Here is a 26,904-nt window from a genome sequence, read left to right on the forward strand (position 1 = left end):
TCGACCAGATTTCCAAAAGTGTGTTCCATGGTAATATAGTCCCACTGAGATAGATATAATTTTAAATCCCAACTTCCAACTCCTAGAACAGTCTTTTAATTGCTCTCTACTTCTTGAGATACATCAGGAAATGCAAACCACTTAGTAATATATGTTAAGACTTTGGGACAGTAATAAAATATGCATTTAATTAAGAAGAGTCATTTTATAATTAGAACTTTACACAAATTTTAACAGGACATTTTAAGTGTGTGAAATGCAGAATTATCTTTAAGATGTGAGATTATTTCTATTTTAAGTTCTTGAAATACTTTTCATTCAGTGTTTGTCTTTTTAGTTTGTTTGTGTTTTCCGTGAAGTCTCCCAATTGTAATTGTAGGCAGTTCTCATAATTATAAATTGTTCGTGTTCCCCTAGTATATATGTTAGTTATTTGGAAACCGGAGGCCTTTTTTATGATGTCTGTAGAAACAATAATGTCTATAGAAAATAGTCCTTATAAAATAGTAGTATAACAAAATGCCATTAAAAAATTTAATTGGAAAATATATTCCAGGTTATAGAACAGAGATAGGTGTTTCTGCAGAGCAGTTCCAGCTTTAAAAGAAAAAAGGCAGGGGGGCCTATTTTTTCTAAATGTGATAAAAAGTTTGAGCATGAAGTTTAGAACTAAAAAATAAATAAAAGGCTTACAGTCTTCAAATATATTTTCTGAGCACTGTGATATGCTAGCTCCTAGAAACCAGTATAAACTAGGAAGACATAATTTCTCTCTTGGAGATTCCAGTGTAATAAAGGTGAGATTAAGTAAAAAGGCGATTACGCTATATTGGAAATATAATGTTGCAAATTTTGTAAGAAGGATGCCTAATATAGATGTGAGGTCTCAGAGAAGTATCTGTGAAGGAGGTTACATCCATGAGATCTGAAGGATGAGTCTCAGTTAGATGAGTGGAGAATGAGTTGGGGAAGAGGGTTTCCAAGGGAGAAAACAGACATGTTAAAGGATAGAGTGTGAGAGAGGTTATGTTCCATGAACAGAAATTTTAAGGATATTAGTTAGTTGTGAATGGCTAGGAGAAAGGATGGCAAGAGATAAAGCTGAGAAGATAGTAAAGATACATAGTATGAAAGTCTTATAAGCCAATTTGAGCATTTAGACTTTATCTAAGGTCAGGAGCTAGGTTTTGAAGGGTTTTAAGAGAAAAATTCACTTGACCAAACTTGCACTTAAAGTCTACCCTGAATGCAGGTATGGAGAAATCATTGAAAAGAAAAAAGACTCTATTATCGGCAAAAATTATGGAGGATTTAGAAGTGAAGATAAGCTGACACATTAAAGAAATAGTTAGAAGAGGCAATACTTGGGTCTTGTGGGAAGATGTAAGAATAATAGAGAATTGAGTGAGTATTTGGCTTGAGTAACTATGTAGATAAAGGTGACATTTAGTGAAGGAAAGCAGGAGATTAAGTAGGTTGGGAGTAAAATAATGAGCTCAATTTTAGGTAGGTTGAGTTGTGTGTGTTTTTAAGTTATTCAAATGGAATTGGTATGAGAGAATGGAAGGATGTGGGATATATGGAATATATCAGAATATTCTATATATATATTCTGAACCTAATGATTTCAGAATTTACATAGACATTGGAACTATGAGAATATATGAGATTGTACATAGAGAATGTATATAAATGAGGTAGCAAACTTGTAGACAATGAACCAATTTCGACTCAGGGGTATGTTTTCTTTGCCCATCAAAGGATTTAAGTATATTCTGAATTATTAGTTTCCAGTATTTAAGAACTGGTAGAATAGAGATAAAAAATCGAATTTCCAGCTTCTCATGAAAACAATTCCTAATGAAACAATCCCAGTCCAGTATTCTTGCATGGCAGTCAGTAATCAACTGAAACTAACAACTTTCCTTTTGTAGGTGGGTGATGTGTTATCATTCACATATGGGCTTCCCTGGTGGCTCAGGAGGTTAAGAATCTGCCTGCAATGCAGGAGACTCAGGTTCGATCCCTGGGTCGGGAAGATACCCTGGAGAAGGCCATAGCAATCTATTCCAATATTCTTGCATGGAGAATCCCATGGATGGAGGATCCTGGTGGGCTACAGTCTGTGGGATCTCAAAGAGTTGGACACGACTGAACGACAAACACATTCACATTCAATGTGCTATCCAGTTTGGCACAGTTCTTATTCAGCCTATTGAATTCATTTGCTTACCTACCTGGCTCCTGTGGTCTCTTGAACTCATGATCATATATAATATGGGAATACATTTCAGTCTAGAACAGAATACAAAGGAATACCAGTATTTAAGCTACGGAAAGAGAAAGTCCACAAAGGAAACTATCAAGAAGCCATTGTGATGAATGGGAGGAAGAGAAATAAATAGGGATTTTAGAATTACTGGGCATTGTTTAGATGACTGTCCCATGAATTTAAGTTCATTGATAATTCTATCTAAAGAAATTTCTATGAGATTTAAAGAATCCATAGTACACAGTTGCTTTTTAAAGTAGTTTCTAGTGGTCATAATTTTTGCAAAGAATGCTTGGTAATTTTTGAAAATTCAATGTTGGTGGAAAAAGTCAGAAAAAAATACATCAAAATGTTAATAGTCATGTATAGAAATGAGAGTTTTCCTTTTAACTTCTGTTATCTTCTAACTTTCAGGGTTCTTTTATTTTTTACAATTAAAAAAAATCTCTTATATAGCCTGAAAAAGTTACTACAAATAACTTTAACTCTAGATTTTTTTCTAAACTTGTTTTGTAGAGTCTGATAAGTTAGTCTTGCATATGGTCTAACTTGCTTATGGTCAGAAGATTTGCAATGTTTATTTGCATATCATATCTCTTAAGAATTTCTGTAAAAGAAAAACAAAATATTTAATTCAGACTTTACCAAAGGTTTTATATAGAACACTCTTTATGTGAAACACCTTATCTATTCACTAGTTTATCATGGAGTACACTTTGGTACTTGTTGTTCCAATCAAACCCAAGAGACATAGGAATTTTGGTTTATTGGATATTATTAGTTACCAAAAGATAATTGAAGGACATTGTCTTTTATCAGAGGCCTTTATACTGTAAAAAAGCAGTGCATTTATATGTGAATGATATATTACATATAAATATAGGAGAACTGCAAAAAACTATATAAATTTTTTATGAAGCTTTTTCTTCCTGAACATATCCTAGAATGCAAATAGTAACTCTAGTATTGAATTATTCCAATGATTTACAACAAACTTAATATATACTATTTATTGAGTACTATGTTTTGGTGTTATGTTAAGTGCTGTATTTATAGTCTAATCCTTACTATTATTCAGTAGATTCACTGCTATCATCTCCATTTTTAAGTGAAAAAATTTAGGACAAAACCACTGATAAGATATGTAATAAATATGTATTTATTAATAATTCATTGAGTTACTCTAGGGAGTTGTATCTGGGGAACCTGGAATTACATAATTTGTCACTTTTGTCTGAATCCAAAGAATTTCTAAAATTTAAATTTTCTTGTTTTTTGCAGAATATTTGATGGTTTTCACGTGTGCCTAAGAAATAAATTATAACTATGCCAAGTATACTTATAATAAGGTTAATCTGGCACAATTAGGTCATTGAAGACAGGATGTGGAAAAATGAGCAATAATCTATGTCATATCAGTTCATGTTATATTTAATCGTGATATAATCATACTCAACGGTGGTATCAGTTAAGGTAGGAAACATAAAAAACATGGCAAATATTGGAATAGGATAAATTTAAAGTCAGATTAGCAGAGCAAAGATCCTTTTAACAATATGCTCTTAGGCTGTTATTGATTACCCAAGTTAACCAGATAAATGAGACATAACCAGTAAAGTGAAGTCGCTCAGTCGTGTCCAACTCTTTGTGACCCTGTGGACTGTAGCCCACCAGGCTCCTCCGTCCATGATATTCTCCAGGCAAGAATACTGGAGTGGGTTGCCATTTCCTTCTCCAGGGGAACTTCACAGCCCAGGGATCAAACCCAGGTCTCCTGCATTGCAGGCAGATGCTTTAACCTCTGAGCCCAATTTCTCAGAGTTTTGTAAGATAGCTATCACTGGCAAGAGTCTATTTGTCAATCAAAGGAGCCCCTGTACTATCTATCCTTTAGAAGCAAAATCAGAAATTTCTTGTCAAAGGAAATTTTAAATTTGATATGTACCTTGCAGTTTAGCTGAAACAGGTTTACATCATCACCCTTGTGATCATATACGTGCTTTTGTCTGTATAAGTAAAACTTCATTCTTAAATTTTCAGAGAAGCATATCTAGCAACACACAGATAAGCATATAAGATAATGAAGAATGACATTGTTATATGGATCAATGTTCTTAAACCAGATTTTTTAAAATAGTCCTACTTTAATAGAGTTAGTAGAGAAAAGAAAAAGAAAAACAACCAAGAGCTCAAATTAGTTTATGCTAAGCTCCAGAATATTGGGAGTGTATTTCACCATAATCTTAATTCCTTTGTTTCGGTCTCTAAAGGTAAAGTGTTTTAATGTTTTTTTAAAGTGACTCTCTTGAATTGATTTAACAGATCCACAAAGACTCATCCAGGTCCAGTTGTGCATTTAAGTGATAGTCCAAGAGATGAAGGGAAAGTGAGTATTACAATACCATTATTCTTGAATTTATTTTTCTTATTCTTGAATAAAGGTGTTTCTTACTGTTATTTTATACGTAACATCTAGTACAGTGCATTCAGTGTAATCTAAAATTAAAACATATTGAATGAATGAATGAGCAAATGAATGAATGTATTGTTTACACTAATAATGGTTCCAAATTGAATCATTAGTTTCACCTAGAGTTAAGTTGATATTTAATTATAGAATTTTGAGAAGGCATATAACACATGCGCTGTGTTGTGCTAAGTCACTTCGGTCGTGTCCAACTCTTTGCAACCCCGTGGACCATAGCCCACCAGGCTCCTCTGTCTCTGGGATTCTCCAGCAAGAATACTGAAGTGGGTTGCCATTCCTCCCCCGGAGGATCTTCCTGACCTCGGGATTGAACCCCGGTCTCTTATGTTTCCTGTCCTGGCAGGTGGGTTCTTTACTGCTAGTGGCAGAATTTTGAAGAAGGCATATAACATGTTGAACAATTTTAATTTTCAAGTGTTAGAAGAGAGTGAAAAAGTTGTCTTAAAGTTCAGCATTCAGAAAACTAAGATCATGGCATCTGGTCCCATCACTTCATGGCAAATAGATAGGGAAACAGTGCCAGACTTTATTTTTTTGGGCTCCAAAATCACTGCAGATGCTGATTGCAGCCAGGAAATTAAAAGAAGCTTACTCCTTGGAAGGAAAGTTACGACCAACCTAGACAGCATATTAAAAAGCAGAGACATTACTTTGCAACAAAGGTCCGTCTAGTCAAGGCTATGGTTTTTCCAATGGTCATGTATGGATGTGAGAGTTGGACTATGAAGAAAGCTGATTGCCGAAGAATTTATGTTTTTGAACTGTGGGGCTGGAGAAGACTCTTGAGAGTCCCTTGGACTGCAAGGAGATCCAACCAGTCCATTCTAAAGGAGATCAGTCCTGGGTGTTCATTGGAAGGACTGATGCTGAAGCTGAAATTCCAATACTTTGGCCACCTCATGCGAAGAGTTGACTCCTTGGAAAAGACACCGATGCTGGGAGGGATTGGGGGCAGGAGGAGAAGGGGACGACAGAGGATGAGATGGCTGGATGGCATCACCAACTCAATGCATATGAGTCTGAGTGAACTCCGGGAGTTGGTGATGGACAGGGAGGCCTGGCATGCTGCGATTCATGGGGTCACAAAGAGTCAGACACAACTGAGTGACTGAACTGAACTGAACTGATGCTTAAAGTTAAAAATATTATCAATATCATTAATCATTGGCCCATGATATTCAGTAATGGTAATGATAAACAATAATATTAAATAATCTTAAATTATCCAATCTTAATTTTATAAATACATAATAATATAGAAAATGTTCTCAGATTACAGAAATAATTGTTAATCATTTCCATTATTCATAATTTTCCTTTAATGATTTGATCCTTGTGTCAGAAGATCCCCTGGAGGGAAGACATGGCAACACAACAGTATTCTTGCCTGGAGAATCCCATGGACAGAGAAACCTGGCAGGCTACAGTCCATAGGGTCGTAAAGACTCAAACATGACTGAGCAACCGAGCATGCACACTTTAATGATGAGAAACATAGTTGATAAAAGCTCTAAAGTGTCACTTTCATTATCAATATTGTCTCTTCAAGTATATATATTTTCGCTAAGTACTACATAAAACACACAAATGAATTATATAGGTTTGGTTCTTTATTTTTAAATAAGAGAAACTGGATTAGCCTAATAAATACTGAGCCTGAAAGACAAGTCCCCTGATAGTAAGAGAAAGTACATTGAATTTCTTCAAATTGATTTATAAATAGTGTAATTCCAATCAAGTGCCATTCAGATTTACTTTTTAAATTGAAATTCAGTTGATTTACATTATTATATTAGTTTTATGTATAAAATATAATGATTAAATAGGTTTACAGATTATATTCCACCTAAAGTTATTAAAAGATAATGGCTCTAATTCCCTATGCTAGGTAATATATCCCTTGTTGCTTATCTATTTTATAGATAATAGTTTTTATCTCTTAATCCTGTACCCCTAATTTACCCCTCCCCCTTCCATCTCCATTCTGGTAATCACTAGTTTATTTTTTATTTCTGTGACTCTATTTCTCTTTTGCTGTATATACTTATTTGTATTATTTTTAGATTGCAAATGTAAGTGACATACAGTATTTGTGTTTGAATAATTTTACTAAGCATAATGTTCTCTAAGTCCATCCATGTTGCTGCAGTTGGTAGAGTTTTGTTTCTTTCTATGCTGAATAATATTTCATTGTATATATATATGTATATATATATAACTGCCAAATTCTTTTTATATGTTCATCTATTCGTGGACATTTGGGTTACTTCCATATCTTAGCTATCATAAATGGTGGCGGTTTAATCACTAAGTTGTGTCCAACTCTTTCGACCCCATGGAGTGTAGTCTGCCAGGCTCTTCTGTCCATCGAGACTCTCCAGGCAAGAATACTGGAGTGGGTTGCCATATCCTTCTCCAGGAAATCCTCCTCACCCAGGAATCGAACCCAGGTCTCCTGTACTGCTTGGGTTGCTTCCATATCTTGGCTATCATAAATAGCACTGTTCTAGAGATTGGGGTGCATGTATTCTTTGAATTAATGTGTTCATTTTCTTAATATATATACCCAGGAGTGGAATTGCTGGATCATATGGTAGTTCTATTTTTAGTTTCTTGAGAAAACTTCATGCTTCTTTGCATAGTGGCAGGACCAATATACATTCTCACCAACATGTACAAGGGTTCCCTTTTCTCCACATCCCCTTCAATATTTGTTATTTATGGACTTTTTGATGACAGTCATTCTGACAGGTATGAGGTGATATCTTATTGTGATTTTGATTTGCATTTCTCTAGTGTTAAGCTTAACAGTGTTAAGCATCTTTTCATGTCCCTGTTTGCTGTCTGTATGTCTTCTTTGGAAACAGGTCTATTTAGGTCTTTACCCATTTTTTAATTGGGTTTTTTTTTTAAAATATTGAGTTGTATGAGCTGTTTGCATATTTTGAGTATCAGTTTCTTCTCAGTCATATAATTTGCAAATATTTTCTCCCATTTTGTTGGTTGTCTGTTTATTTTGTCAATGGTTTCCTTTGCTGTGCAAAACTTTTAAGTTTAATTTAGCCCCATTTGTTTATTTTTGCTTTGTTTCTTTTGCCTTAGGATACAGTTTAAAAAAAATAAATATCACTACAGTTTATGTCAAGTGTTCTTCCTATTTTTTTTCTAAGAGTTTTATAGTTTCAGGACCTACATTGTATCTTTAATCCATTTTGAGTTTATTTTTGTATATGGTATGAGGAAATCTAATCTCACTGTTTTACATGTAGCTCTCCAATTTTCCCAGAACCACTTATTGAAGAGACTGTCTTTCCTCCATTTTATATTTTTGCCTCCTTTGCTGTATATCAATTGACCATAGGTGCAAGGGTTTATTTCTGGAATCTCTATTCTGTTTTATTGTTGTATATGTCTTGTTTTGTGCCCGTGCCATCCTTTTTTCATTATTGTAGCCTTGTAGAATAGTCTGAAGTCTGGGAGCATGTTACCTGCAGCTTTGTTTTTTCCTTTCAAGATTGTTTTGGCAATTTAGCATCGTTTTTGATTCCATATGAATTTGTTCTAGTTCTGTTAAAAAAATAAATCTCTTGAGTATTTTGATAGAAATTGCATTAAGTCTGTAGATTGAGTGTATAGACATTTTAACAAAATTATTTCTTCCAGTTCAAGAGCTCAGGATGTCTTTTTATTTCTTTGTATCATTTTCTGTTTGTTTCTTCAGTGTTTTATAGTTTTTAATGTGTAGATATTTTATCTCTTTGGTTGTTTATTTCCAGGTATTTTATTCTTTTTGGTGGGATTTTAAATGACATTGTCTTTTACTCTCTGATAGTTCATTGTTATTGTACAGAAAAGCAACAGATTTCTATATATTAATCTTGTAACCTACAACTTTTCTAAATTCATTTATTAGTTCTAATAGTTTTGGGGTGGAGACTCTAGGATTTTCTATATAAAGTATCATGTCATCTGCCAATAGAATTACTTCCTTGCTTTCAACTTGAATCCCTTTTAATTATTTTTCTTGCCTGAATCCTGTGACTAGGACTTCTAATATTATGTTGAATAGAAGTGGCAAGAGTAGGTATCCTTGTCTTATTCCTGAATTTATATGAAAGTCTTTCAACTTTTCACTGTTGAGTATGATATTACTTGTGGGTTTGTCATAAAGAGCCTTTATTATGTTGAGGATTGATCAAAAGCTAGGCCACAAAACATATCTCAACAAATTTAACAGAACGGAAATTATACCAAACATTTTTTCCAAACCAGAACAGTATAAAACTAGAAATCAATTACAGAGAGAAAAATGGGAAAAGATCACACATGTGGAGACTTAACAACATGCTACAAAAAAACCGATGAGTCAATGAGAAAATCCAAAAGTGCCTTGAAAATGGAAAAACAACACTCTAAAATCGATGGAATCCAGCAAAGAGTTCTTAGAGGAAAGTTTATAGTGATGCAGGCAAAACTCACACACACAAAACCCTCAAACCATCTAACCTACCACCTAAAGAAATTAGAAAAAGAAACAAAGCCCAAAGTTAGTAGAAGGAAGGAAATAATAAAGGTAATAGAGGAAATACATAAAATAGAGATTAAAAAACCAATAGAAAATATCAGCAAAACCAAGAGCTGGTTTTTTGTAAAGATAAGCAAAATTAATAATCCTTTAACCAAACTCACCAAGAAGAAAAGAGAGACAACTCAAATAAACAAAATAAAAAGGGGAAATAACAGCTGATACCACAGAGAGACAAAATATCATACGAGAATACTACATATAAAATAATAAGATATAATACAATAGTTATATGCCAAAAATTTGACACCCTAGATAAAGTGGACATATTTCTAAAAACATACAACCTACCAGACTGAATCAAGAGGAAACATAATTTGAATAGACCAATCATTGGAAATGGAGTTGAATTTGTAACTAAAAAAAACCTCCCAGCACAAGAACGTCTAGGAATGGATGGTTTCACAGAAGAATTCTGACAGATATGTAAAGAAGGACTTACACTTACCATTCCCAAACTATTCCAAAAAATATAATTTGAAGATGACAGCACACTCCAAATATCATTCTACTAGTCTGGTGCTACCCTGATACCAAAACCAGACAAATACATTACAGAAAAAAGAAAATTATAGGTCAGTATCTTTGATGAATATAGATGTAAAAATTCTCAGCAAAGTTTTAGGAAACAGAATCCAAAAGTATGTTAAAAAGATCATACACTATGATCAAGTAAGATTTTTTCAAGGAGTACAAGGGTGGTTCGACATTGCAAATCAATCAGTGTGATACACAGCAGTTACAAAAGGAAGAATAAAAAATCACACTCAATTCAATAGACACAGAAAAAGCATTTGACAAAATTCAGCATCCTTTGATGATACAAGCCCTTAGTAAAGTAGGTATGGAAAATTTACTTATTTTTTTAAAAATTTACAAGCTGATTTAAAAATTCTTAAGAAAAATGAAATGTTTAAGAATAGCCAAAATGTGTTTTTTTTTTTAATGAATAACATTGTGATATTGGTACAGGGCAATACAAGAAAACCAATGGATCTAAAGAGATATTCCAAAAATGATTCAGGTATTTGGGAGAATTTTGCATATTTTAGAGAAGATATTTCAGGGCATGATAAACTATTAAATAACTGGCTTTGGTCAGTTGATATCCAGTTTGAAAAAAATTTTAAGACCTCTACCCTTTACCATTCACAGAAATAAATTCCAGATAGAGAAAACACTTAGTGTTCAAATGGCAACTCAGAGAGTTTTAGCAGAAACAATAACAAGTTATTACTGTGGAGTAGGGACATCTTTAGGCAAGCTTTAAGGAATATACCATAACAAGACAATCATGATAAGAGACAGGCAACAAAGTGGGAGACAATGATTGTTAGGTATATAGCAGGAAATTCATGAATATACAAAATATTTAATGATCTTTTCCTAAACCCTCATCTTTCATAATAGGAAGTTAATAGACAATGCCTAAGTAATGAATATGGGGTCGCACGGAGTCGGACATGACTGAAGCGACTTAGCAGCAGCAGCAAGTAAGGAATCAAGAAATTACAATATAAATATAAATATGAAACTAAGTCTGCTAGAAAAGATGATTTTAAGAGTTAAAGCTGTGGTTGCCTCTTAACTCTAAATAAAGATCAGTGGCAGTGAGGAGGAACCAGCTTCATTAGTAATCACTAGGGAAGTGCAATATACCCTCTTTTCCCATTAGGCTGGCAGAATATTAAAAATTAAAAATATTAATATCAAGTAATGGAACAGGAATTGAAAAACAAGCATCTAGACATAGCAATCATGATTATACATACCAGTATGGGCAATTTGTTATCAACATTTAAAATATGTTGATAGAAAGAAAATCCATTTTGGATATTTATCCTATTTATAGGACCAATGGGCAAAATACTGAAAATAGCCTGAAGGTCTATTAATAGAAAATTGAATAAATGAATGATACTATATACATATTGTGGAATGCTATTCTGATAAGGAAGATTCTTCAAGCCATATTTTTTAAAGAAAAGATGTAGAACAGTAAGGTTGGTGTAAAATCACTTGAATAATGAATTTATGTTATTACTTACATATTTAAATATTCAAGGGAAAAAGCCTAAAAGAAGAAATACAAATCTGGGAAGGATACTAGTGATTGGCATTGAGGAAAATGGTGAAAGATACTCATATTTTACTTGTGTTGTTCAAATTTTTATGAAAAACTATAATGTGTGTTAGTTGGGTAATTAGAAATTAAAAGGAATGCAAAATAAATTAGTATTAGAGGCAGAAGACTGTGTTTGTATTGTGATCCACTGCTTATTAGCATATAACCTTGAATAAATCACTTGACTTCCTGTAGGTTAGTTTTTCCATCAATAGCCTTTGTCACATACAAATTCTTGATTTGAATGTATTCAGTCTTATCAGTCTTTTCACTTGACTCCTGCATTTTATTTGCTACCTACTAGATATTTCCCTTCCTAAGGGAAAATGCAGTTTTATTTTTTCTATCAGTTTTAAGGCTTTCTGTTTCACAATTTGATTTTAATCTATATGTAATTTATTTTATTTTGGTTTGATACAAGGGTATGCTTTCATTTTTATATACGAATAACTTATTTATTGAATAGTCAATTCAGTTTACACTGATTTATAAGGACATCTCATTTATATATCAAGTTTTTACTTTTGAGTGGGTCTTTGGGCTTTTTTCTCTGTTGCAATGATACGTTTATCTATTATTCTACTGATAGCACAGTTTATTAGTTATAATATCTTTACTAAATATCTTGATATTTGGTAGTCCCTTTCCAGTCTCACTTTCTCATCTTGTTTTATTTTATGACCACTTATTCTACTATATGAGTTTTAGGATTAGCTTATCAAACTCTATGTAAATCTTTGTTGGGACTCTGAAACATGGACATATTGATGAATTTAGAGAATATGTACATCATTAAGACATGAGTGTTTTATCTTTTCATCTTATAAACATGATATATTTACTTTGGCTTTCCTTTATGTTTTTCTGTATAACTTTACAACTTTTTCACAAAAAGTCACACATATCTTTTGTTAGCTTAATTTTAAGTCCCTTACAGACTTTATTGCTCCTATGAATTAATTTTCTTAAAATCTGTTTCATAATTAATTGTTAGTGTATATGTGTTAATCACTCAGTTGTATCTGACTCTTTGCAACCCCATAGACTATAGCCCACCGAGCTCCTTTGTCCATGGAATTCTCCAGGCAAGAATATTGGAGTGGGTAGCCATTCTTTTCCCTGGGGGATCTTCCCAGCCCAGAGATGAAACCCACATCTCCTGAGCCACCAGGGAAGCCTGTATAAAATATCATTCATTTTTGTTATTTTGTATCCAAATACATCACTGAATGTTTGCTTTCAGTAACTGTCTTTAAATTATTTGAAATATTCTGTGCATCAAAGCATAGCAATTATAGACAAATTTTATTTTTATTTCTTTCATACGTATTTTGGATTCTTGCCCACAGTAGTAGATATAATGGTCATCTGAGTTAAATTCACCCATTCCAGTCCATTTTAGTTTGCTGATTCCTAAAGTGTTGATGTTCACTCTTGCCATCTCCTGTTTGACCACTTCCAATTTACCTTGATTCATGGACCTAACATTCTGGGTTCCTATGCAATATTGCTCTTTACATCATCGAACTTTACTTCCATCACCAGTCACATCCACAGCTGGGTGTTGTTTTTGGTTTGGTTCCATCTCTTCATTCTTTCTGGAGTTATTTCTCCATTGATCTCTAGTAGCATATGGGGCACCTACTGACCTGGAGAGTTCATCTTTCAGTGTCCTACCTTATTGCCTTTTCATACTGTTCAAAATATATAAGAAGCATAGTTGAAGTATATAAGAAGTATAATTGAAGTATAGTTGACTTAGAATAGTAATTAGTTTCAGCTGTACAACATAATGATTTGATACTTTTATAGATTATATACCATATAAAGTTATTATGATATTATTGTTTACATTGCTTGTGCTATAGCTCTTAATACTCTTCACCTATTTTGCTACTTTCCCCCAGTGCCCTCCCCACTGGCAACCAGTTGTTTTGTTCTCGGTATTATGAGTCTGTTTCTGTTTTGTTATATATTTGTCTTACTTATTTTAGATTCCACATATATAAGAAAACATATACTATTTATCTTTCTTAATCTGACTTATTTCACTTAGCATACTGCTCTCCAGGTTTGTTCATGCTATCACAATTGGCATGATTTCATTCTTTTATGTGGTTGAGAAATATTCCTCTGTGTGTGTGTGTACCACATCTTTATACATTCGTGTGCTGTTGGACCGGAGAAGGCAATGGCAAGCCACTCCAGTACTCTTGCCTAGAAAATCCCATGGATGGAGGAGCCTGGTAGGCTGCAGTCTGTGGGGTTGCTAAGGGTCGGACACGACTGAGCGACTTCACTTTCACTTTTCACTTTCACACACTGGAGAAGGAAATGGCAACCCACTCCAGTGTTCTTGATTGGAGAATCCCAGGGACGGGGGAGCCTGGTGGGCTTCCATCTATGGGGTCACACAGAGTCGGACACGACTGAAGTGACTTAGCAGCAGCAGTGCTGTTGGACACTTAGTATGCTTCATATCTTAACTATTGTAAATGATACCTCAGTGAACATTGGGGGTGTGTATATCTTTTTAAATTAGTGTTTTAATTTTCTTTAGGTAAATATTCAGGATTGGAGTTGCTGGATCATACAGTAATTCAATTTTCAATTTTTTGAGGAACCTCCATACTGCTTTCCATAGTGGCTGCATCAATATACATTCTCCCGACAGCGCAAAAGAGTTCCCTTTTCTGCACATCCTTGCAAATGCTTGTTAATTATTTGTGGTCTTTTAGATCACAGCCATTCTGACAGGTGTGAGGTGATATCATTGTGGTTGGTAGTTAGTAATGTTGAGCTTCTTTTCGTGTGCCTGTTGGATGTCTGTATGTCTTCCTTGGAAAAATACCATTTTTTAAATCAGATAGTTAATTTTTTGGTACTGAATTGTATGAGTTCTTATATATTTTGGATGTTCGTCTCATCATTTGCAAATATTTTCTCCAATTTTGTATTTTTTTTCTTTTTATTGATGCTTTCCTTCTCTGAGCAAAAGATTTTTTAGTTTGATGTAGTGCCATTTGCTTATTTTTGCTTTTTTGTCCTTGTCTGAGGAGACAGATCCAAAAAGTATCACTGAAACTGATTTCCAAGAGCATATTGCCTGTGTTTTCTTCCGTGAGTTTTTCTATTTCAAGTTTAAGTGTTTTGTCCATACAGAGTTTATTTTTTTATAAGTTATGAGAAAATGGTCTAGTTTCATTCTTCTACATAACTTATGTAAAGAAACTATCTTTTTCCCATTATATATTCTTGCCTCCTTTGTCATTGATTAATTGACCATATGTGCATGGGTGTATATCTAGGCTTTCTGTTCTGTTTGATAGATCTATTTGTCTGTTTCTGTGCAGCATCATACTGTTTTGATTACTTTAGCTTTATAGTATTTTTTTAAATCAGGGCATGTAATACCTCCAGCTTGTTCTTTCTCAAGATGGTTTTGATTACTCAGGGTCTTTTGTGGTTCCATTCAAATTTTAGGGTTATTTGTTCTAGTTCTGTGAAAAATGCTGTGGGTATTTTGATAGAAACGGCATTGAATCTGTAGATTGCTTTGGGTAGTATAGACTTTTTAACACTATAAATTCTTCCAGTCATGAGCATAGAATATCTTTATGCTTATTTATGTTGTTTTCAATTGATTTCTTCAGTGTCATATAGTTTTCAGAGTGTAGGTTTTTCACCTCCTTGGTTAAGTATATTCCTAAGTATTTTATACTTTTTGATGCCACTTTAAATGGGATTGTATTCTTGCTTTCTCTTTCTGATAGTCATTTTTAATGTATAGAAATGTTGATTTATATATATTAATTTTTCTGCCTCCTTACTGAATTCTTATTAGCTCTAATAGTTTTGATGGAGTCGTTAGCGTTTTTTATATGAAGCATCATGTCATCTGCAAATAGTGACAGTTTTACTTCTTCCCTTCTAATTTGGATGCCTTTTATTTATTTTTCTTGTCTGATTCCTGTGGTTAAGATTTCCAATTTTATATTAAATAAGAATGAACATTCTTTTCCTGTTCTTGATCTTAGAGAAAAAGTATTTGCCATTTACTTTTCACCATTTACTATAATGTTTACCTGTGGTTTTGTCACATATGGACTTTATTATGTTGAGATGTATTCCCTCTATACGCATTTTGATGAGAATATTTATCATGAGTGATTGTTGAATTTTGTCAAATGCCTTTTTTGCACCTTTTGTAATGATCATGTGATTTTATCCTTCCCTTAGTTAATGTGATGTATCACAGTGATTGATTTTCAGATACTGAACCAAATTTGCACTCTTGGGAGAAATCCCATTTGATCATGGCATAAGATTCTTTTTATGTTTTGTTTGCTAATATTTTGTCGAGGATCTTTGCATCTGTATTTTTCAGATTTATTGACCTGTAATTTCCTTTTTTGTTATGTCTTTGGGTTTGATATCAGTGTAATACTGGATTCAAAGAATGAGTTTGGAAGTGTTCCTTTCTCTTTAATTTTTTGGAAGAGTTTGAAAGGGATAAGTGCCAATTCATCCTTAAATGTTTGGTAGAATTCCAGTGTGAAGCTATGTGATCCTGGACTTTGTTGGGAGTTTTTTGGTTTTTTTAAAAATTTAATTGCAGATTCAGTTTCATTACTGGTAATTGGTCTTTTCATATTTTCTACATTTTCCTGGGATATTTTACATTTCTTGCAGTTTGTGCATTTCTTCTAGATTGTCCAAGTTGTTGTATAAATGTTTGTAGTATTCTTCAGTTATTGCCTTTCTGTGATATCTTTCAAAACTTCTTGTTCATCTTTTATGATATTTATCTGGGCCCTCTTTTTTTCTTGATAAATCTGACTAAAAGTTCATCAATTTTCTTTATCTTTAAAAAGTTAACCTCTTAGTTTCATTGATTTTTTCCCCCATTTTTGTATCTCTGTTTCATATATTTCTCTCAATGGGCTCTCCCCTTTTCTTTATCATTTCCTTCGTTCTAAATGTTAGGTTTTGTTTTATTTTTGTAATTCTCTTAGATTTCTAGATAGGTTTTTTTGATGTGTTTGTTTGTTTCTTGAGGTAGGCTTGTAATGCTATAAACTTCTCAACTGTATTTGCTGCATCCCATAGATTTTGAGAAGTTGTGTTTCTATTTTCATTCATCTCACCTTTAAATTTCCTCTTTGACTTGTTCTTTGACCCATTGATTTTCTAGAAACCTATTGTTTGGTCTTCAAGTGTTTCTGTCTTTTCCACCTTTCATCCTATAATTGATATGTAGTTTCATACCCTTATGGTCAGAAAAGATACTTGATGTGATTCTACTCTTAAATTTATTGAGATTAGTTTTGTGGCCTATTGTGTGGTATATCCTGGTGAATATTCCATGTGCTCTTGAAAAGAATGCATATTCTGTACTTTCTGGATGGAATGCTTAGTAAATATCTATTTTGTTCAACTGTCAAAGTATCACTGAAGGCCAGTGTTTTCTTTTTGATTTTCTTTCTGGATGATTTATTCATTGTTGTAAGTTGGGTATTAAAATCCCCTACTAATACTTGTTATGGCAATTTCTGCTTTTATTATGTCTGTTATTATTTGGCTTATATATTTAGTTGCTCCTAAGTTGCTGCTTTGGTCATGTATGGATGTGAGAGTTGGACTGTGAAGAAAGCTGAGCGCTGAAGAATTGATGCTTTTGAACTGTGGTGCTGGAGAAGACTCTTGAGAGTCCCTTGGACTGCAAGGAGATCCAACCAGTCCATTCTAAAGGAGATCAGTCCTGGGTGTTCATTGGAAGAACTGATGCTAAAGCTGAAGCTCCAATACTTTGGCCACCTCATGCAAAGAGTTGACTCACTGGAAAAGACTCTGATACTGGGAGGGATTGGGGGCAGGAGGAGAAGGGGACCATAGAGAATGAGATGGCTGGATAGCATCACCAACTCGATGGAGATGAGTCTGAGTGAACTCCGGGAGTTGGTGATGGACAGGGAGGCCTGGCATGCTGTGATTCATGGGGTCGCACAGAGTTGGACACGACTGAGCGACTGAACTGAACTAAAGTTGCTGCTGCTGCTAAGTCACTTCAGTCGTGTCCTACTCTGTGCGACCCCACAAACGGCAGCCCACCAGGCTCCCCTGTCCCTGGGATTCTCCAGGCAAGAACACTGGAGTAGGTTGCCATTTCCTTCTCCAATGCATGAAAGTGGAAAGTGAAAGTGAAGTCGCTCAGTCATGTCCGACCCTCAGCGACCCCATGGACTGCACAGCCTTCCAGGCTCCTCCGTCCAATGGGATTTTCCAGGCAAAAGTACTGGAGTGGGGTGCCATTGCCTTCTCTGCTCCCACATTAGGTACATGTATATATTACATGTTAATAAATATTAACATTATTTCCTGTTTTTGGGTTGAGCCCCTTAACATTATGTGATGTCCTTCTTTTCCTTTTGTTACAGTCTTTGTTTTAAAGTCTATTTTGCTGATATGAGTTGTATTACCCTTACTTTCTTTTCATTCTGTTTGAATGGAACATCTTTTTCCATCCTTTCACTTTCAGTCTATATGTGTCTTTAGCTCTGAATTGAGTCTCTTGTAGACAGCATATAGATGAGTATTTATTTATTTATTTTTATCTCTTTAGCTACCCTGTGTCTTTTTGTTGGGGCATTGAGTTTATTTCCACTTAAAGTGATTATTGATAGGCATGTGCTTTTTGCCATTTTGTTATATGTTTTCTGGTTGTTTTTGTTGTTGTTCAGTCCATAAGTCATGTCCAACTCTTTGTGACCCATGAATTGCAGCATGCCAGGTTCCCCTGTCCTTCACTATCTCCAAAAGTTTGCTCAGATTCATGTACATTGAGTTGGTGATGCTATGTAACCATCTCATCCTCTGCTGTCCCCTTCTTCTTTTGCTTTCCATCTTTCCCAGCATCAGGATCTTTTCCATTGAGTTGGCTCTTTGCATCAGGTGGCCACAATACTGGAGCTTCAGCCTTAGTCTTCCAATGAATGTTCAGGGTTGACTTCCTTTTGGATTGACTGGTTGGATCTCCTTGCAGTCCACGGGACACTTAAGAGTCCTCCAGCATCACATTTCACAAGCCTCAGCGGTGCTCAGTCTTATTTATGGTCCAACTCTTGCATCCATACATGACTACTGGAAAAACCATAGCTTTGACTATGAGGATCTTTGTCAGCAAAGTAATGTCTCTGCTTTTTAATATGCTGTCTAGGCTTGTCATCACTTTCCTTCCAAGGAGCAGATATCTTTTAATTTCATGACTGCAGTTGCCATTCACAGTGATTTTTGGAGCCCCAGAAAATAAAATCTATTGCTTTTTCCCCTTCTGCTTGCTGTGAAGTGGTGGGAGCAGATGCCATGATCTTCGTTTTTTGAATGTTGAGTTTTAAGCCAGCTTTTTCACTCTCCTCTTTTACCCTCATCAAGAGGGCCTTATTTCCTCTTTGTTTTCTGCCATTAGAGTGGTATCACCTGCATATCTGAGGTTGGTTATATTTCTCCTGGTTACCTTGATTCTAGCTTAGGTTTCATTCAGGTCAGCATTTTGCATGATGTACTGTGCATATAATTTAAATAAGCAGAGTGACAATATACAGCCTTGACATACTCCTTTCCTAATTTTGAACCAGTCTTTTGTTCCATGTTCGGTTCTAACTGTTACTTCTTGGCCTGCATACAGGTTTCTCAGGAGGCAGGTAAGGTGGTCTGGTATTCCCATCTCTTAAGGAATCTTCCACAGTTTGTAGTGATCCACACAGTTAAAGGCTTTAGCATAGTTAATGAAGCAGAAGTAGATGTTTTTCTGGAATTCTGTTCCTTTTTCTATGATCCAGTGAATGTTGGCAATTTGATCTCTGCTTCCTCTGCCTTTTCTAAATCCAGCTTGTACATCTGGAAGTTCTTGGTTCATGTACTGTTGAAGTCTAGCTTGAAGAATTTCATTACTTTGCTAGAATTTGAAATGAGTGCAATTGTGCGGTTGTTTGAATATTCAGTGTCATATTATAGTAAAAATCATCAGCACAGCAAGCAATATTTAGCTGAGTGACTGAGTCTTGAGTATGATCATCTAATCATTTTCTGTTCTCAAATGCTTTTCTTTTGAAGTATGTATATTTTGTTAATTGTCTTATTTATTGATTTACAAGTCAATATCAGCTATCTTTAATGACGTGAATCTCTAGAATATCTTTGTGAGCTACTGAGAGTCCATCAATCACCAATTTGAAACACTGACTTAAATCAGAGATAAAGTTGGATTTGATTGAAAATAATTTGAAGCCAAATTTGTAGCCACATTTTTCAAGTGCATAGGCCTGAATGGCATATACACTATTTATTCAGGTTATCACCTTTATTTCATAGTCATTTTCTCTTCCGTTTTTCTTTTATTCCGGTTTTCCCATTTATTTTTATGTTGTGTCATACATACTTACGCCTCCCTGGTGGTTCAGATTGTAAAGAATCTGCCTGCAATGCAGGAAACATGGGTTAGATCCCTGGGTTGGGAAGATCCCCTGGAGGAATGTATGGCAACCCATTCCAGTATTCTTGCCTGGAGAATTGCCATGGACAGAGGAGCCTGGCAGGCTACAGTCCATGGGGTTGCAGAGTCAGACACAACTGAGTGGCTAAGCATAGCACATACATACTTACAAGTTTTCTCATTTCATTGGTATATATTTATATTGAATAGAGTTCTTTTGCCAATATTTTTCAATTTTGAAAATATTCAGGTTTGGAAATATTGGTATTTTAAATAAAGTTGTATTATGTAATATGATTTTGCTTTATTGTATTAACATTAATCTTTATTGGAACAAGCTAAAATAAATGTTAGAATTACAAAAATGATTGTTCTAATGTTTTCCAGTTGCTAATAGGTTATGAAAATGGTACTGTAGTTTTCTGGGACTTGAAGTCTAAAAGAGCAGAACTGAGAGTTTACTATGATGAGGTAAGTGATTTCTGCTGAAATATTTGAAAAGAGTATCGTGATTTTATGCCTTTTGTCTACTTTTACTCCTTGTGTATTACCAATATTTTTATTTTTGGAAAACTGCCTCATTCTGATCCGGTGCCTCACACTGCCTGTTGGTTTTTGCATGAGTTTCACCTCAGAGTTGTTCTCCTGAGTGGAAATTTTGCCTTGATGGACTATTTTTAAGCTTTTTTGGACATCTTACATATATTGGTTTCTATTACTTATCTTTTTCTCTTCTTTAGGCTTCATGATTATTTCTTACCACTTTGTCCTTAAGGTCTCTAAAGATACTGTTCGTGTCTTTAGAAAATTGTTCTTCTGTGGCAGAAAGTTTACATAGTCAGTTTGAAAGGCTTTATCATCTAACACTTGCCTTTTTAAAATAGAGAGAGATTTTTAAAATAGTAATACTTAGTTACTAAGAATCAGATCTTAAAGTATGTTTTATCATACAGAATTGAGATTTTAGATTTTCATGTAGAGAAATCAGTGAACTCATATTGAGGAATAGTCTCTTAATTGATCTTCAGGTGTTCACAGATTGATTCTAGGCCATTAAGTATTTTCTTCTAAGAGGCTAATGAGAAAAGAGTGAGGCTAAGGGCAAAAGGTGAGAAAGGGGATTTATGTCTTGTAGCTGTGGAAATAAAGGTGATCATCTAGGCTTTCTATTAAATTTTAAAAACTGGTACAGTAGTGAGAGATAGGAAGAAAATACAGGTCATAAATCATTGTCTAGCATTACCCAGACTTAAATAGAAAGAGTGCCAGAGAATTCAAGACAACACTAAGATAAATAGAAAAAGAATTTTGAAAAGAAAACACATTTTTAAAAGAACAGTTCCTTTTTGTGCTCCCTTCCATCCCCTTATAACAGTAAAATTTAAATTTTGATGCTTAAAGATGCAAGCCTTTATTTATTCCATAACTGCTACCCCTATTTATTTCTTAGTGATTCTGGCAAAATACAATTTTATGTTATATACAAAATTATTATCATGATAACAGAGAATTCAGAAGTAAATGATATAACAGCTGGGTAATTTGATCATGATTGGTGAACAATATTCTGGCAAGCAATGTCATACAATTATACTCTTTATGAACAACTTACAGGGCACCTTTAATCATAAGAAGGTCCTGGAGAGCTAAACTAGGGTTTTCCTTTTGTTAAATACATAAAAATAAGGATGAGGATGGAGATCATTTATTCTGCAAAACTAGCCTTTAGATAAGAGTACAAATACCATCTGTGTGTTTAGCCACTTGGAACTAGAGTAGAGCAGCTGAAATGGAAATCCAGGTGAGAATGGTCAATTAACTAGTTTTCTTGTAGCTTTAAAAAGTGTGGAAGGAAAGTTTCTAACCTTAAAAAGTAAATGAAAGCAATTTTGCAATGAAATGTCTATGTAAATATTAACAATGTTAATCAGTAGAATAATATACTTTACCTATCTAGAATTATATAAAGTATATAAAATCTATATAATGCATAATTATATCCTGTCATTTTCATAAAGATAGTGATATACTTCATGTTATTACTAAACTTTAAAAAAATTTCTCAGCTCTTTTCCTCTCATAGTTTGAAATCATCTGTAATACTTAGCTGAAATAGTTTCTAATAAGTCACCAAGGATCCCTTCTTAGTCTTTTAAGTTCCTCACTAAGCCTGTGACTTTACATCAGTCCTTTGTTCTTAAACAGTTTCTCCATTTGTTTGTATTGTTCCATCTCATTTTTTCCACCCCTCCTTTCTCCATCATTGGTTCTTTCCCTAACTCTCCTTTAAATTATACTCTTCAGGATTCTACGTCTTCACCCTCTCTTCATTTCTCCTTCAGTTTCCATTTATGTTCATATTCAGCCTCCCATCATTTCAAATATTGCCTATATTATGCTGATAAATTAAAATTCATATATCGTTAGTGCAAATATGTAATAATATATTAGGTAACTTCAGATGAATATTCCATTGGCATTGAATTAGTATTTAAAGACCTAATTCGCTCTCTGTGTTTTTATTTCAGTTTTTCAACTTTGATTTAGTTATTTCAATTTAGAACCCACAAAGTCATAGTTGACCCTTTTTTTTCTTCACGTGGTATAAGCAGTCACTCTTGTAGTCTTCTTGATCCCATTTTTATATTACCTCTCATTTATCTCCTCTCTTTTTTCATTTCCACATTCAGCATCCTAGTTGAGGATGTTATCTTTTGCCTTGAAGACTATAGTAGACTTTTAACTAATCACATTTCCTCGGATATCTTAGCTTTACAAGATATCTTTCACTAACAAGAGTATCATTTTAAGACATAGCTGATCATAATTTCCTACCTCAGAACCTTTAAATGGGTCCCAGTTGTCAACAATACAAAGTCTTATTCTTTGACAGGAGATTTAAGGCCTTGGTGCTATCTTTCCTTTGAATTTAATTTATGGCATTCTTTCTATACATTCCTCATACTTTAGACTATTACTATTACTATCTTCTAAACATATTACTATCTCCTAAACATACCATTTACTGCTGACTTCAAAGCCTTTGCCTCTGCTTATACTTTATCTTGAACTCCCTTCTTTCCTCTTATGCTTATCAAAGTTCTGTTAATTCGTTAGCAGTTGTAAAGCTATTTGTACAGTCCAGCCATTTGATAAATAACTACTGATGAATTCAGAGTTTTGTAAATCCAAGATCATTTTCAGAAATAAGTATACAAATTTTATTTTCACATTAGCTTTAAAGTTTTTGTTTCATCTATATATTTTTTTCATTAATTAATTTTATTTATTTATTTATTGGAGGCTAATTATTTTACAATATTATATTGGTTGGTTTTGCCATACATTGACATGAATCCGCCCCGGGTATACATGAGTTCCCCTTCCTGAACACCCCTCCCACCTCCCTCCTCCCCTTATCCTCCCTCTGGGTCATCCCCGCATACCAGCCCCGAGCATCCTGTAACATGTATCGACCCTGAACTGGCAATTCGTTTCACATATGATAATATACATGTTTCAATGCCATTCTCCCTAACCATCCCACCCTCACCCTCTCCCACAGAGTCCCAAAGACTGTTTTATACATCTGTGTCTCTTTTGCTGTCTCGTATACAGGGTTATCATTTGCATCTTTCTAAATTCCATATATATATGCATTAGTATATTGTATTGGTGTTTTTCTTTCTATATTTTAAAAATAATCTCTCACAAAGAAATCTCTCAGAGTTTGACATGAGGATAATCTTTTAATTCCTTTAGTAACTGCTGTTTTTCCTTTTTTCAGATTATTACTTAGTTTTGTGGGTTTTCTTTGTCTTTTTTGTTTACAAGAAATTCAGTCACAGCCACAGAATTAACCAAAGTTACTAGCGTTTTATTTTCCATATTGTTTTCCATTTAAAAAATTCTTCTAAAATTAGTTGTATTATATTTTTTCAGAAAACCCTTAAAGTCCTTCTTAAAGAATGGAATAGGGTATAATCAAATAAATAGAAATTAAATATTTACCCATTAAGTCAAGTTCAAATGCCAGCTCTTCAACCTCTTCAATAAATGATTATTTGACTTCCTATTCTTTAATAACAGCTTGGTTTTTACATGTCTACTCTTCTATACAATAAGGGTACTTCTTTTATACAACTTATTTTGATTTTATGTTATATCTATTATTTTTATATCTGTCTTCTCCAGTAGACAAATTCAGTGGGATATAAAGATTAGGGCTGGGGATGCTTTTTCTGCATCTACCATTTTTAGAAAGGTAGTCTAAGAGAACTTTATTAAATTTACTGAGGTTCATCCAGGTTAACATGTAGAGGAGGCAAGAAGTGGCCTTTCCCTTTAGACACATACAAAAATGAGAAGAAATAAACAAAGGAGAAGACAAAGAAGTGTTTTTTTCATTCTCACTGCCTCTACTGAACCCTGGTAGTAAACAAATCTTCTCTGCCCAATAACGGAGAACAGGGTGAGAGAAGAAATAAGTCTGTTGTGTCATGGTATCATTTCCAGTTAATCAAATGTCATCTTGAGGTCCACTGATATACTGTTTCACTTCTAATATATCTAATGATTGCTCTAGCCATCATTTGTCTATAACTCTAATAATACTTACTGTTTGGAAATATATGTTTGTGTAAATATATGTATAAGTTTGGTATAAATAAATATATTCATAGCTTAGTTGTATAAATATAAATAATAACAAATATATATAACTTAATTTTATAAATATAAATTAAAAACTAAATATTAAAAGTTCCAAACAATAAGCATTGTTATAGTTTCCTTTCTCGCAGTTGTTTAAGTTCCTTTAAGGAAAGATCATGCTGTATACATCTGTTCAACTTTTATGTTTACTAGAGTTTCTTTCATTGTGCAATAAATAGCACATTACCCGAGTTCCCTATATACTTTACTAATTTTGAAAAAATACCAAGGGTGTGGGAACATTTGATAACATAAATACTTATTCATTTAACAGGTATTTGGGTACCTACTTTAAATGTAACGATTGCTTTTTAGTTTAATTTATAACTACAGAATGAATCTGTAAATACAAACAATTTTAAGCTCTTCCTGCTTTAAGTCAATTTAAATAGCATATATAGAGTTAACATAGTTCATTGACTCCAAATATGGGTTTTGTAGTTAGATGTTGAATTTGAGTGATGTAACCTGAGCAAGTATGTCTCAGTCTTTCTAGCCTATTTTACCATGTGTAATTTGGAAAAACATAATATCTGTTTGGTAGGATTAAATGAGATAATGTACATAAACTGCTTACCTTGGGGTCTGGCACATAGTAAGCCCTCAAATTGCAACTCTAACGTAAATTACTTTTTAAGTTGGTTACTTTAAGTAAAATTAAAGTAAATTCTGCCTCACCCGAGATTATCTTCTCTTAACCTTGCTTTTACTTCCATGTACTAATTTCCAAAGAAGCATTAAAGGATATGGGGAAGACATAGGATTTACAACAAAAAGTTCTCGGATCCAACAATATTAAATTTATTTAACTTTTCTTTAGCTAAGGAGATAAGATTTTACAGCCTTTTACATGCCTATAGAGAGTAGAAGCCAAAGGTAGTATGATCTAGGTCAGAAAAATTACGTTTCTTAAGTGTTATTGCTGTAATAATTCTGTGTTAAAATATTTTTCCTTTGGAATATAGAATGATATATCAACTTTCTTCCTCCTCTACTTGTTTTTAATTGTTATTTCATTAGGCTATTCATTCAATTGATTGGCATCATGAGGGCAAACAATTCATGTGCAGCCATTCAGATGGTAGCTTGACTTTATGGAACCTGAAAAGCCCAAGTCGTCCTTTCCAGACCACAGTTCCACATGGTAAGATATATGCTTTCAAAAGAAAGAAACTCTGGAGATGTAGTGCCACTACTTGAACTAGGAAAGTTGGTTTCATTATCACTAAAAAGAGGTAATAGAACATAGCTTCTGATTCTAAATACCCCTTTATACCTCCTTCAGATCCCCACCTTATGACCCAAAGTTTCTAACCTTACCTTCTTCCTATCAACTTTTCTACATTGTAACTGAACATATATAGAGACCTCCCAGGTAAAAATCGAATAATTGATTGCTGTGTCTGAAGCAGAGGAAATGATGCAGGAATTTGACCAATTTTAAGCGGTAAGGAAGCTAGTGAGAGAATGGCACTTTATGAGTCTCTTAGACCTAATTTCTATACTGCTTTAGAGTCTTTTGTCTTATAAATTCTCCCATTTATTTTCACTTATGCCATTTGAGTACTGTGGTTTTTATTGTAGGTTGTATTTCTTATATTCCTCATTGAAAGGAGATATTTAGGATTTATGTTGGTTCTACCTAACTGGACAGAATAAAAATGTCAAATGTATGAATAACTTTTATTCAGAGGTTGTATTATTTTCCATAATATAGGTAATGATCTGAGTTTTCGTGTTTACCTCATACTCTTGGTTGTAAGAATAGAAAAGTCAAAACCTAGAGGTTAATCAAATATATTGTGTTACAGTTTCTGGGTGTTTATTACAGTTTACATTTAGAAAATAGTGGTATGTTTGTATAGTGTGTGACTCATAAATCAAAAGATGGAATTATTCCAACTTGGGTTGTCCTGCCATCTTTTTGTACCATCATGTTCTATCTGCAAAAGACTAAATTATTGCAACATTTATCATGGCAGTTTACTTAAGAGATTACCTTACATTTAGGCACTTAACTTAGAGATGCTTTATCTATTTATATGGAAATACAATTGATATATTATTTATATATATAATATATATATTTATATATATTAGTTTTGGGTATACAATATCATGATTAAATTTTTTATAGATTGTACTCCATTTAAAGTTTATACAAAATAATAGCTATAATTCCCTGCAGTGTGCAATATTCCTTATTTGTTCTATACATGGTAGTTTATAT

General features: G+C 33.7%; 1 protein-coding gene across 1 annotated transcript in view; it reads left to right on the forward strand.

Moving 5' to 3' along the window:
• STXBP5L (syntaxin binding protein 5L) overlaps nucleotides 1–26,904 on the forward strand; it is a 347,821-nt gene that overhangs the window by 152,045 nt on the left and 168,872 nt on the right. Inside the window, exons 7-9 of the mRNA XM_088837386.1 lie at nucleotides 4,595–4,658; nucleotides 20,349–20,432; nucleotides 25,695–25,818. Coding sequence (XP_088693512.1) covers nucleotides 4,595–4,658; nucleotides 20,349–20,432; nucleotides 25,695–25,818 — 272 coding nt within the window. The remainder of the gene's footprint in view (nucleotides 1–4,594; nucleotides 4,659–20,348; nucleotides 20,433–25,694; nucleotides 25,819–26,904) is intronic.

Source organism: Moschus berezovskii, chromosome 1, assembly GCF_049115385.1.
Source record: "Moschus berezovskii isolate FMDL1 chromosome 1, NW_MosBer_1.0, whole genome shotgun sequence".
Classification (NCBI taxonomy): Eukaryota; Metazoa; Chordata; class Mammalia; order Artiodactyla; family Moschidae; genus Moschus; species Moschus berezovskii.